Source organism: Podarcis tiliguerta (genome assembly GCF_965153285.1).
Source record: "Podarcis tiliguerta genome assembly, chromosome: 3".
NCBI lineage: Eukaryota > Metazoa > Chordata > Lepidosauria > Squamata > Lacertidae > Podarcis > Podarcis tiliguerta.
This window is the reverse complement of record NC_139536.1, coordinates 86114877-86129415: the sequence shown is the minus strand read 5'-3', so window position 1 is coordinate 86129415 and position 14539 is coordinate 86114877. Positions and strand designations below refer to the sequence as shown.

The following is a 14539-nucleotide window of genomic DNA, read 5'->3' as shown; positions in this document are numbered from 1 at the left end:
AAAGACAGTAGTTACAAGCAAGGTTCCAGAACAGTACATTTCCAGGCACAATTTAAAGTCTTGGTGCTGACCTTTAAAGACCTTAACAGCCTCAGCCCAGTATACCCGAAGTAGCGTCTCCACCCCCATTGTTCAGCCCGAAAACAGAGGTCTTCCTCCGAGGGTATTCTGGCGGTTCCCTCACTACAAGAAGTGAAGTTACAGGGAACCAGGCAGAGGGCCTTCCCAGCAGTGATGCCCTCCCTGTGGAACACCCTCCCACCAGATGTCAAGGAGAAAAAGAACTACACAACTTTTAGAAGACATCTGAAGACAGCCCTGTATCGGGAAGTTTTTAATGTTTGATGTTTTACTATGTTTTTATATGCACTGTAAGCCACCCAGAGTGGCTGGGGAAACCCAGTCAAATGGGGCAGGGTATAAATAATAAAATAATAGTTATTATTATTATTATTATTATTATTATTATTATTATTAGCAGCAGCAGCAGCAGCAGCAGCATTTTTGGCATATAATCCTTGTAGAATTTAGTAAAATAATACATCCTTTAAAAATCTAACAGTGCATGGTTAGGAAGCCTATTTTATTTTCATTCATTTTTTCATTCATTTTTTTCATTAATACTTCCCCCCACCCCATGTAATGAACAACATTTATCTAAGGAATGCATGGATAACTAAAAAGACTAATCAGCTTTGAAGAATTTGGTATATGTAAATAGCAATGATGGTTGGATAGTTTTTCTCGAAGCTACCAGCATGAGTTTGACCAAACTACAGAAGACAGGAGTGCCTGGCGTGCTCTGGTCCATGGGGTCACGAAGAGTCGGACACGACTAAATGACTAAACAACAACAAATAGCAATGTTGGTGCAGATGAATGAGATGACCAGATTGATCAGCCATAAGCAGAAAAGTAGGCCAATAGTTTCTGTAATTATATATTGCATACTACCAGGAGCAGCGCAGGATAATCACCCTTTTAAAACTCTTTACATCTTTTTGTTGCAAATTGCAATGAAACAAAACACAAGTAAGGATTTTTGAGTTTCTCAAGTTTTTTGCAAGTAACACTGAAATTAGGGACATGAAATTTTAAAACATGAAGTTACTATATCTGCTTCTAGGTCTGCGCAATCCTAAGCACATTTTCTCAGAAGTAAATCCTATTGGTTTCATTGGGATTTTATTAGAATCACACTCATGCACTGCCATTCAAATCATGTTTACTCCAAAGCAAATCTCAATGGGTCTTACTTGCAAATAAGTGTTGTGAGGAATTCAAGTAACAATGCATGAGCCTCCTTAAAATCAAATCACTTAATATCCAGTGGAATTTATATGAGTTTAATATTCTGTTTTGACTGCAGCCAGTGGTAACAGCAAATACAGTAAAAAAAAAAAAGCACATTCATACAAATGTGCTATCATCAGTGGTAGTTTTAACACTGACAATATACTTCACAGAAAACCAAATAATTCTCATTGGGCGGAATTCAACTGGTACTATGCCACTCATGGAAGGACATTTGATCCCAGGGAGGTGCCTGGCCATGAAAAGGGAGGAATGGTTTTGGCAAATCCCATATCCCTCCCTGCAGCTACCTATACCACCTTTCTCCCTGTTCTAGGGGTTGCCCAGGAAAAGATTCTCTCGGAGAACCGTGAGCTGTGGGGTGGATGAGGAAGGAATTGGCTCCTGTCCTCTTCTGTTAATGGGTGCCTCTTCTGGATCAAAACCCCACTGTGAGTAGAAAGGCACCAATTGGATCCTATCACTTATACAACAATGCACTACACATCTGTCATTCCGTCTCTGACTTCTTCTGAAATGCTTTGCTGACATAGGTGAGAGATGCACCACCTGAAAGTTCTGAGACTGGCTGTGCTGGGGGAAGCTACAATTGTTGACTTGGGAAAGAAGTCCCTTTTGCCTGAGAACAAGCATGTGAGAATACCATTGCCTTGCCTTGCTGTCACCAACTTCGTGACATCAAACGTCTTCACTCATAACCTCATCTCCTTTGTATGATTACTAGGACCCAACACACTACGCAATAACCTTTGGTGCCTAAAGAAAAGGAGTTTCAGAGGCAAAGGTGTATGGACATATAACAAGCACAGCTGCTGTCTGGAAAAGTGCAATGGAGTTATATTACAATGTTGGGGGAAACATTAAAAGATGCCAAGATGTGGGGCAAACAAAAAAACCACCCCACTCAATTTGCAAGTACTCACCTATCCTGGTGCGCATCTTTCTAACATGGCCACAGGGTTGGACCAAAGATGAACATGAATGAAATGAAGAGGAGGAGAAGCTGGGGCAGATGAGGCTATGGATGCAGGTGAGCATCTCAATGGAGAGAGAGAGGGAGAGAGCAAAAGCCCAGGGAAAGAAAAGCAAGGCAAAACCAGGTAGGGTGAGAAGCTGAGGCTGGCATGCTACACAGCTCATCCGCTCAGGTTATATAGCCCAATCTTTCTGGCCCCATATCCTTACACACTTAGTGAACACTAACTGTGGAAATAATGCCATTTTCTATTTGCTAGCATCATTGTTTGACATTGTCCTATTAGGAAATCATTATTTTAAACCAAGCATGAAGGAACTGAAACTTTGCCGTGCACTAATATATTCTCAACAGCTGAACAAATACAATTATTTTTGAAACTGTCAACTTGCATAAACTTCTATTCTTCCTATGCATCTTTTACCTCTTTTTTTTTGCAATTTCTAGTTATTCTTGCTGGATGGATGGGTTATTCTTTCGCATTTTGTTTGCTTCAACAGAATGAATCCAAACTTATACCTTCTGGTGATTTTAGAAAACTTTCAAGGCCAAATTAACTTTTTTTTAAAAAAAAATATGGTTAAGAGTTCTCTAAAATCAAAACAGAGGGTTTAGATGTTCTGGGAAAGACAGAGGTAGCAGGTCAGGTTCTGAGGTCAGAATTTTGTCTGTGTAAAGGGACTATTCCTGGTAGGTGTCTGTTGCTTAGATTATCCCTAACACCCGATGGCCATAGCACATTCAAAATTAAGCACTATTAACAGTGCAATCCTATACGAGTCAACTCAGAAGTACCGGTAAGCCCCAGTGAGTTCAGTGGGGCTTATTCCCATGAAAGTAGGCATAGGACGACAGGCTGAGTGTTGATTTCAGTCAAGCACATTCTGAAATTCATTCTATTGCAATCAATTGAAAGAGCTTAATCTGAACTGGGTCATATGCCCTATAGTATATACACAATTCTAGTGTGAGGTGGCTTGTGTAGTGTTAGTAAAGCTACAGCACTTCCAGTTTCTCTTCATATCTGTGGGCGTGAGTATATAATGCGTGCGTGTACATTTCTGTTATGTGGCTGAATGCCAGTCACAACCTGCACACTGAAGGAAAAGATAAACCTTGTAGAGAACATCTATTTTTTATTTCTCATATGCTCTCTAGGGAGGGGAAGTGATCTTGCTTTTGTGGTAACTTTCCCCCAAACAACAAGACCCCGACCCTGGTGGTCTGCCCACCCCTTGCCCATCAGTTGGCAACCCTATTTGTGAAATCAGTTGCTGGTTAGGGACGGAGAGGTTTGTCATGAACTTTAGGCAAGATTTGACCTACTAGAAGCTATACATGCAATACTTTTTTTTTTTTTAAAAAAAGCATTTTAATTAAAGTAGCATATACTTGCTCTCCAACAAGAACAAAGCATTTGAGGCATTGCATGCTTCTTCCTGATTTCCTGTATTTGAGACAGCATATACACAAAACAAGGTGACACCAGTAAGACAGACGACCATTACCATGAAATAGATTTGGGCCCTAATCAGCATTTTCACCACTACTTTTTAAAAACTGATCTACAAGTGTGATGAATGTCTTTGAAATTCTGATGAAAACGAATCTGCTCAGTTTCCTGGCTTCAGTCCCACAAGTCACATTTTACCTCAGAATGACATAAATCAGCTTAGTCTGGCCTCTATAAAAGCAGGAGAGGGAGAATGTACAAGTAATTTTAGGTTGTCACTGAGTGATTGGTTTTCTGACTTCACACTTTTACCAAAAATAGAACAGGCCTTACCGTAGCTGTCATAAGCATCTTCACTTGTTCCATGACCATAGTCATAATATTCAGGCAGACTGCAATAGATTGACAGCAAGTAAAGTTATTGGCACAGGAAAGCTTCAAACACAAGAAAATATAAGTTTGTTATGTTGGTCCTTAAAAAAAAAATTCAAAAAAAAATCTAGACAAGCAACCGCTAACTCAATATTTAAGGAGGAAAACCTGAAAGGAAAAATCAGTGAAGGAAAAAGGCAACATACAGTAGAATGCATTGTTCATTTTAACCCCCAACCCACCGATAAAAGTAACCCTGAATGGCAGTGGTTTTGAAGATTTGACTTTGAACGTGCAGAAGGAATTACAGCTTGCTATAAAAAATGCCTATGCAACCAGTTCTTCGATCACAGTTAAGTAGAACTAAACATTTTAATGATACACCTCCCACATTTAAAACATTGTGATTATTGGAATGAACCAGCAGGAATGTTTGTTTTGACTTGCAGTGGCTTCAGCTCTGTTCTTGTTAAAATGTATGTATGTGCTGTCATTGGGAACAGGCAGGTTAGATCCTCAAATGATAAGAGACAGAAGAGAAACAAAGCTCACTCAGTCAATTTCCTTGTGCTGCAGCAGTAATATCATAACCATGTTTTCCTAACAAAGCATCCTTCATGCTTTGGAAAGATCAGTAACATCATGCCAGAACAGATGTGTCAACATGGCCAATGATAATTTTAGAGGGAGGGGGGAAAGCCTCTGGTATCACATCTGCAGGAAAGCAGGAAACCAGCAGACCAGTGTCGTGGGCCACATGAATCTCCCAACACTGGCATCACTGCAGCTTACCTGGACATGGCCAGGGCACGGCCGTGTTGAGGTCAGGGCTGATGGACACACCAATGGGAACACACAGATCTGCGCAGCTCTGACCTTGCCACTGCACTGCCCCTGGGCCATTTAGGTAAGCTGCAACAAATGTAAAGTTGAGGGGCATTTTCTGCTGCCTGCTGCCAGTAGGAGAACTGCTTGGGTGGAGCTGGGAGTTGCATCACAAGACAGCCCCCCCCCCCAAACCTGTGGTGCTCCTTTCTGCTAATGGAGGTTGGTGGAGAGGAGATTGCACACCATCTAAACCCCACTCTCAGCTATCCACACAGTGGGGTTGGGATTTCAATGTAAGAATAATTTCTCATGTCATTCTGACTCTTAGCTAATCCACCATTTTAAGACTTTCCTCTTCAAAAACAATCAAACCACTATGGCAGGCATAGGCAAACTCGGCCCTCCAGATGTTTTGAGACTACAGTTCCCATCACCCCTGACCACCGGTCCTGTTAGCTAGGGATGATGGGAGTTGTAGTCTCAAAGCATCTGGAGGGCCGAGTTTGCCTATGCCTGCACTATGGGTTCTAGTAACAAACGAGTTCTCCTCCAGAATTCACTGCTGGAATCTGAGCATTTCCAGGATATGGAGGCAACTGTTCATTAATGCATGCCACTTTAAATACAGCTGAATATATGAAGCTATCTATTACTTATATTTATTAGAATAATATTCTTGTCTAATTTCTTAGACAAGAGCTTTGATAAGTGAGTTGCATTTCAAGCATCTTGAGCCAGCACAGATAGTTTTCTATGACTGCTTTAAGGTGGCATCAGAAGACAAATCTCAACTAATTCATGTTTTGTACAAGTGTAGTACATCTCAGCAATTATCAAATGAAATCGGCATAAGCAAAGCTTTGCTGTTTACAAATTTTTATTTATATCCTATAATTTCTCAAGTTTCGTGTTCATGCATCCAAGAAAGCCAGGTTTCCTTGGCAGTTGGGAAACAAGGCACTGTTCTCTACGATTAGCATTCATTAGCCTGAAAATAAAGTAAAGCACATTTCTGAGAGCTCAGGTTCCTAGCCTGAAAGCACATATAAGATGAACTCATTATCAGCCAGGCGTATTTCCCCTAGCATACACTACATTATACTTTAGCCTTTAGCTTCAGGGCAGCCTGATCTTGTACTGCCAGCAATGGCTGTCTCCGCCTCTGTACATTAACTCCAACATCGCATTGTTGGTTAGAGAGGGAAAGCCGCCGGGGGGGGGGGGGACTAAACACTCCTGCAAACCCCATACTTTCATTCTGATCCCAGATTGAGGGTAGCTAGAATGAGGCAACCTGTCTCTGATGCCTCCACTTAATTCCAAAACCACGAGGAAGAAAGATGCTAATGCCCACTGGTATGATGAAGGTTGCTGCAGGGATTCCTTACCTCCCTATCTGAGGCTGGAGAACATATTTAGTATGGGTGAATTTGGAGCAAAACCAAGTTTGGCAGCTGTAGGGCTATGGAGTTGGGGAAATAAATACAATTCCCCATTGGCATGCCCCGCAGCCTATAAAGCACGACTGGTCTTGGGCTAGCTGTGTAATAAAAATTGTGGTGTTTGGTAGGCCTGTGTATAAAAAGTATTGTTACAAGTTTGGGGGTGTTAAACTGTGTGTCAGATCCCTCTAATCCAGCAAGTGTTAGAATTTGATCAGGGCTTCTAATTTGATCAGAGTAGGTGGGTTAGTCTCCTGGTGATTCAGGGGGATTAAGGGGCTTAGTGCAATCTGGTAAATGTGTGGGGCCTCCTCTCTCAATAGGCAAATCCAGAGTTTGGAGTAGAGTTCATTTGCTGTGATGTGACCTAGAAGTAAAGCCAGCAAGCTGGAAGGAGAGTCAGAGCGGTGTTTGAGAGCAACATTTGATTTCTATTTGAATCCAAGGCTGTAGCAATGGGAGAAACAAAAGCCTTTGGGGGCACTGATGCTGTGAACCCCTCCATCACAGGCTCAGGTTGTATATATGTGCACATATACAATATATATTACATATATCTTAAAGACACCACAGTCTCTGCTGTGCCGCATTTCCAAAAGTAAACACAAACCCTGGGGATGTACCTGGAATCTCGCACCGATTGGAGGGGATTGCAACAGTGTTTTGGGACTACAACTCCCATCATCCCTAGCTAACAGGACCAGTGGTCAGGGATGATGGGACTTGTAGTCCCAAAACAGCCAGAGGGCCAAGTTTAGCCATGCCTGATTTAGGTTCTTTTTTCTTTTTTTCTTTTTTTGCAGTCCTCAAATGGGTTAGCTGCAGGGCTTTTTTTCAGAGGTAACTCACAAGAACTCAATTCTAGCACCTCTCAAGTGGGCACCATTGTCATTCTAAGAGAATGAGGGAGGTGCTCATAGTGAGTTCCAACACCTCTTTTTCTAGAAAAATAGCATTAGCTTAGCTGTAACACATACATGTTATTTTATGAGTTTTTATTTATTGCTGATACAGCTAATGCTACACCTTATACATTACAATCAATCAGCTGTTCCGTGCTGTTGAAATAAATTGGGAATGTGTTTAGTATACAAAAACTGTGTTTCGTAAGCAAGCGGCAGCGAGGGGGAGGGGATTAGGATCTTAAAGTAGAACTTCAATAAATCTTGTATGAACTGTCAGAGTTAAAAATGCATTTCACGTAAGACACTTCCAAAAGTCAAAGAGCAACCGTTCTTCAAGAAAGATTGGATTTATGATTAGCAAAAATGGTTGGCTTAGGAACTCTGATGTGCATTTTTACAGTGATTAGAATGTGGCTTCTAAGATGAAACTTGGGATTCTATCTTATGCTAGTTTTAAAGAATGAATTAATAAATAATAATAATTCAGGAATATTCCGTTCCTGCTGCAGGAGATATATAAGGCTGAGCATCTCCTCTACTGCCATTATTTACTGGCTCATAATCTGAGACCTTCTTTGGAAGCAATAATTATTTGCCCTTATTATTTTGGTTGCATTCACTGCTTCACCTTTAGTAAGGGAATCTTAGAACAGGATACTCATAATGTGTTGGAATCAATATTAATTATGAAAACGAAAGCTCTCTTAGCTGCTAATAGGCCTGCCTTATCTCAGCAAAACATGAGCTTCCACTTTTTAGAAAGTCTTACATACCTACAGTATTATGGGGGATTTGTATGTAAATGTGAATAGGCTACAATGCCCTCAGGTAATCCTCTAGTGAGCACTCTTTAATTAACTTTCCATGGAAATGTTGCCTCAAGGGATTCAAATGCTTGGAGACACAAATCTCACCCAATTGAGATAAATGTATTTGGCTAACCTTCAAATTTTCAAATGGTATATCAATTATAATGATAGCTGTTTGCCCAGTTAAATATTCTTATTGAAAAATGTTAAAATCTCGGCTAAAAAATTGAATCTCTGAGCTAGAGTTTATACCCCGCAATCTTCTAGAATGGTGTAATTTACCACAACCTAGCTAAGCTGATTTGATAAATGTAAACGTTTTGTTGTTGTAGGGCTCCTTACAAGTACGTCCTCCTACCTATACCTTGCAATCAGAGAAGTTGGCTCAATTCCTGTTGCCTGAACAAGCTGGCTTGCTTCCAGAATGAACTACATGGATACCTATTTGCGCACAAAGCCATGTTTGTTGCTCCTGCAAGGTTTGGTTTCAACCAAGAAAGTGCAATATCCATGTGCAAAGTGGCTTTCCATCACCAATGAATAACCACAGCCAACCCAAACACACCTGGGATTAGAAAGGGGGGTTTCCGGTTCACTGTGTGTGACAGGCTGTCTAGACCAGCAAAACTACTATTGGGCTAAATATTTCAGACTGGTCCTCATTATTCGCATCACTGCTCTTTCGGTCCTCCCCAGGAGGACATTTGACAAATTGGCCTCCCCAATTTCACCATTCTTGAATTTTGGGTGAAGTTTTAATGTTGTTTCGTGTTATTTTAAAATAATTGGCAGAAGCAATGGGTTTGGCTATATTTCATCCAGTCCTCTTCTTTAAACCCACTGTTTCCTTCATGGACCAATATGAAAGGGAGATAGTTTCATTCAACAATAAGTGAGCTGATATTTCTCCGAACAGTTCCCCCCTAAGAAAAACTCTTGGGAAATTTATCCTCCCCTCAATCATATTTGGTAAAATAGTCTCCACCCACCCATCCCTAAATAGCGTGGATAACTGGGAAGCATTCCAAGTCAGCCATAAAAAGCATCTATGAGGAGAGAGAACTGGAAGAAAAACAGAAAGCACATTGCCACTTCAGTTCTCCTCCCATGAGACCACATCTGCTTGAAAATTCAGGTTCTACCACCTCATACTTTATATGAATTAGCTGCAGACCTAGGTTTAAAGCAGGGGTTGTTTCAGGATTCTAGGTGGGCGGTAGGGGGTTCTATGGCACAAGCTGAATCTTCCTTCCATTGAGCACTGGTGGGCGGTAAGGAAATTCTACCATCAAGAAAGATGGTAAGAAAGGTTGACTACCCCTGGTTTAAAGAAATGGTCTTCCACCATCACGTCATTTGAGGCATAATCATGGAGAAGGGCTCTAACATAGCCTTCTTCAACGCATGCTACTTTAGATGTTCAGGATTTCCCCACCCTTTGGGAAAGCATTCAAAACATGTGCTAATTCACCTGCAATGGAGATGTTACGTTCTAGGATCACGATTTCCTGGAAATCATATGGAATCGGCCTTGAGTTCCATGATGGAAGAAAGGCAGGATGTAAAATGTATATAAATAAATCCCTGCCACTGGATTATTGCTTGACAAGAGAGGCTCTGAACTCCTGCTCAAACCCGAGTCTCATCATTTCTCATTTTAAAGTAATAATAAAGTACTGTTTGTATCTTCTACCTTGTCTGATGGACATTTTCTTTCCCCCTGTACCTGCATCATCAGGGTAACATTATCTAGAGAAACGGGGCCTCATTTTTGCTTTCAATTATTCTTCAGCAGAATCCTATGCCTCTTTGCTAGGAAGCAAGGGCCATTGAGCTCCATGGGACTTACTCCAGGTACATGTGCACAGGATTGCAGTCTTAATATAGCAAGATACAGAGAGGCCTGTATGCTTGCTAAATCACAAATGGACATAAGCATACTTCAAAGCCACATGGAATGGATAGGTGTAATAAGCCATCTGCTCAGACAAGGGCCAAAAGCCACAGAGAGAGGAGGAAGATGATGGAATGCAATGGAACGGAATTACAGAACAGGAGAAAATACTTAAGATATTCTCTTTTTGAGACTATCAGATATAACACTGGAGATCCATAGTGGAAATAAGTATTTCAAGAACCTTAGAGGGCATAAGTGATTTATAGGAGAGAGAAAAAACTTTCTTATCTACTTCAGGGGTAGTGTATTTGATACACACTTGTGCTCATTGAATCAAATAAATGAGAGGTGGCATTTCAAAACAGTTTTGGATGATGAATGCTGTAAGTGGATTGCTGTGAAGACCCATAAAATGTCATCTTTTAGGCCTGCTAACTTGATTCATTCAATAGTCTCAAAATAAAATATGAGGGAATCTTTATTTATGAACACTGAGATATGAGCACAAAACCCAAAATGAAATACAGCTGTGTGCAAATACTGTGCATACAGCTCAAAACTGGGGAAGTATACAATAGAAAAAAATAACAGGAAGGGTGGTGTGTTACCAGACTATATAGTGGTTGTTCCATCTATTGCCTATATACAGGTTTTGAAATCTTAAAATATTAGGCTTAAAACTGTCACCTCTCTGTTGCCTTTGAAACCCAGCCCAGTCTTTGGCTGAGCAGCTATAACATCATCCTGCAATCGAGTCAGGATATTGTGATGGCAGCTAGGTTTGCCATCCTGTGCACACTTATCAGAAAGCAAGTCCCTTTACCTGGGCCCACAATGTCTTATCGCTGGGGAATGAGAATGGGTCAAGAAGGAGAGATGCTTTTTGCAGAATCCAGAGCTGAGATGCTGAAGGAAGAAGGGACAGAGAAGGCAAGAAGCTGAGAAGTGGAGAGATGAAGAGACGATGGGGTAGCAAAGACATTTCCTCTGAGCAAAGGCAGCGAGGCTGGTTTGGTCACACTGGGGGCAGAGCTTCTGAGGCACTGCAGCAGGTGCCACAACTACAGCATCCAAAAGGAAAGCAAGAGGCAGGGGGCGGGACTTTGACATCACGTGTGGCGCCACTGAATTGTGAGACGCCACTGCCATGAGGGAAAAAGCATGGCAGAGAAACATGGGGATGAGGAAAGGAGAAGTCCAAGTGGAAACTTCACATAATACCTAAGGAAGGAAGGAAGTGGTGTTTGTGAGAAGGAAATAGAAAAGCGAGGCACTTCTTAAGACTGGGGAACGTGAAGCCAAAGCAGCAGGGAGAGGTTATCGAGATGGTAAGCGCCAGAATGGATTTTAAATACTGATTTGACTTCAGCATCCTGAAACCAATTTTTAAAATACATTTATTGGACTAATGGTAGAATTAGGTAATACTACACTTTTGCTAGAATAGCTCATTTTGCCTCCGTTTATTTAAATGTATTCAAGGAATTGTATATCTTAAGGTTACCAGATATTTTTCAATGAATCCGGGGACACTTTTCAACTTCAATGGATTTTGTATGGGGACTGATTTGTAAATTTGGGGACTGTCTCCGGGAAACGGGGACTTTTGGTAACCTTAGTATATCTACACAATTTAGTGTAAGAGGGGAAATGTATTGTGTGCTAGTTACAGATAATATACAACTTGGTGTTAAGGAAGTTCACTTGCAAGTGTTACTGTGAAAGTGTAAATGACAACGTGCTTCTTTTTGATTGCTCAGGAGATGTCATACTAACAAATTAAATCTCTCTTAGTCTTCTGTGCCATTTGCCTAATAAGCTTGGCTTCCAGTTTAAGAATTGGTATAACAATAAGGACTGCAACATCTCCAGAAAGAAAATTATATGAAAATTAAAGCTGACATTTTAAAATGTTATAAAGTCTTGAGTAATGTTTAGCTGATTTATGAAGTCAGTTCAGCCATTACTACTAATAGTCATAGCATATTCTTATGGTAGGCTTTTTACGTGTGAAAATTCCAGCCATTACAAATGCCCCAAATAATGCAAATGAATCTGATATTCACTGCTGCTGAATGGATTCCCAAGGACCCTCTGTGAGGAGAAAAATACAGCTATGTTGTCTGCTTAAAGAACAAAGGTGTTTAGGAAAAAACACTTTCATTAACTAGATTGTAAGGGTTGCATTCAATGTAGAGGCAAAGCTGATCGTTCCACCAGCCAAAGGATTTCTCTTTGCAGAACAGAACAATTTCCTTTCGTCCTCCCCCTAAATATGTTTTGAGGGTTCAACAAACCTTCCAGAGCAGATTGAGGGATGGTACGTGGTGTTCATGGGGGTGACATCCCCTTTACTAGCGCTTATCTTTGCGTTAGCAGGAAAAAATTGTTGAATACCACCCAGGATCCTGATCACAAAGGGGCTTACACTAAACTGGAAGCTGAGCTTATTGGACCAAGAGGGATTTAACTTATTAGCATGACTTCTCTAGAGCGATCTAAAAGACAAAGGCTGCATTCAGACAGCATTTCACTCCATTTTCCATACATTTCCTTAACCTGATAATTTCCCATGTTTTACGTAATCTTTCACATGATGTAAAAGTCACTTCTGGAAATGTAGCAGACTCTAGTGGAAGTTTAGTGCTCATTTCCATGTTAATTGCTTCCATTTGCAACCCTGTTAACCTGGAAAACTGCAGGAGTTTTGCACTGTAATTTCCCTGAAGGTTTCATGCCGTTGCTGCTCACTTGATGAAATTTGGGGCGGTCTCCTGGCATTTGGGGGGGGGGTGCATATTACAGGGGGAACAGAAGCACATATGTACATAGAGAATGGTGGTAGTGGCATGTCCAGTGGCACCCACTGGGGTGAATAAAAGTTAGCATGACATGGTGGGGTAGCAATTAAAAAACCCACCAGTGTCACAATACAACAGGAACTGCAGTGTAAAAGGGATGTCAAAAACCAGGACAGAAGTGCTAGCATTGAAAGATGGAGGATTAATGTCATAATCCCCACATCTGAATGAATCCAAAGATGCATGTTGCCATTAATACTGTCACAGAAGCAAGAAAGAATGCAGCAAGGTTAATATAAAAATATTTGGGGTTATGTCTAACGAAATTGTACTATTCACGTTGGGATTTCTGCTTGCACAACAGAATTCCCCTCTCCTCTCTTCTTCCACATACATATTGCAGGGAGTTGGGGGAAACCCAGAACAGATTTGGTGGGAGGGTTGTACAAGAAGAAGACTGTGCATGAACGGAACCCTGTACCCTGGTTTTTTTTTAATCTATTGCTGTGATAATGATTGTTTTAATTGCTTTGTATTTTGCTTGGTTTATATTTTAATTGTACTTTTGTAAGCCACCCTGGAATCTTGTTCTAATGAGCGGTGTTAAATGACTATTTCAAACAAACAAATCCTGCCATGATGTTATCATATCAGGAAAAATTGCACCTGCCAAAATTCTCCTTTCTGCACAACTCCAAAAGCCCATGTTTCATTCTAAATCTGGCAATCCTAGTTAATTCTAGAAGCAATTTTGTTGTGGATTGAAATGAAAGTTATTTTGGACTTCAGATGAACAAAGCCGTGAGTGAAAGATTCCTGTTGTCTCAGTAAAGGCTTTAAACCTCTTAAGAAATGAAGACATGCAGCATAACAATCTAGTAGATGGCAGGGAAATAATAACAGGATAGAAGTAGAATAACTAGGGAGAAAATCCCTTCAACTCAATAACTGATTGTAAATTCAATCTCAATGGATGGCTGCTGTCTTGAGTCTTCCAATAAAACTGAATTATTAAATCAACATGATTCAGTTTTGCTGAGAATATTACTGCAAGCATTATACAGCAAGCTATTACATAGTTTTTAATATGTGATTTTGAGAACTACTGGAGAGAGAGCATTCCATATGAGCAGGAACCTGAGGCTAGAAGTTAATGGAATAAACAGGTAGCAATATGCCATTGATATTGGGGGACCAGCCACACAATCATTCATGGGAACGATTGTGCAGACAGCTTGCCAGGCTTGAAATCCCTATTCCTATTTCAACATACAATCTTGGGTTCCTTTGTTTCTTCCAGTGCATCATTATGTTGTAAACCGCCCTGTGATCTTCAGATAAAGGGTGGTATAATTAATTATTATTATATAATAATAATTATTATTACTTGGCTTTGGCCTTCCTTCCTTCCTTCAGCTCCTCACCCCCTTCTCTTTTATTGTGTCATAAAATCAGCAGCAGTGATTTTAAGGAGTTTTATGCTCTGATGAGTAGGCAGTCACTGTGGAAAAATATGCTGAACAGCTGATGTCAGGATTCAGCTCTTGCAGTTGCTTTTGCAATTATCTCTTCAGCCACTATAGCATCTGATCTGCACTAGGTTTCAGAGCACTTGGTGGGAGTTGCAGTTGTGGGCTAGACCCCAAAGCTTCTCTGCTTTAAGATCTTTTGGAACACAGTGTGTGGAGCAGCATTTACCATGTTTTGGGACCGCTGACTCCTCTAGTCAGCTATGCCTCACT

The 14539-nt window shown here is 40.7% G+C and overlaps 1 protein-coding gene and 1 long non-coding RNA gene across 9 annotated transcripts in view; one reads left to right on the top strand and one right to left on the bottom strand.

Moving 5' to 3' along the window:
* The window catches only part of KHDRBS2 (KH RNA binding domain containing, signal transduction associated 2), a 325396-nt gene that overhangs the window by 28087 nt on the left and 282770 nt on the right, over positions 1-14539 (bottom strand). For all 8 annotated transcript variants that reach the window (XM_083431747.1, XM_083431748.1, XM_083431749.1 and 5 more), the window contains one exon: positions 4077-4135. In XM_083431747.1, the coding sequence (XP_083287873.1) occupies positions 4077-4135 (59 nt within the window). The remainder of the gene's footprint in view (positions 1-4076; positions 4136-14539) is intronic.
* Positions 1390-9789, top strand: LOC310673488. The gene is made up of 2 exons (XR_014509069.1): positions 1390-2414; positions 8432-9789. It is a non-coding gene; the product is annotated as an uncharacterized lncRNA (long non-coding RNA).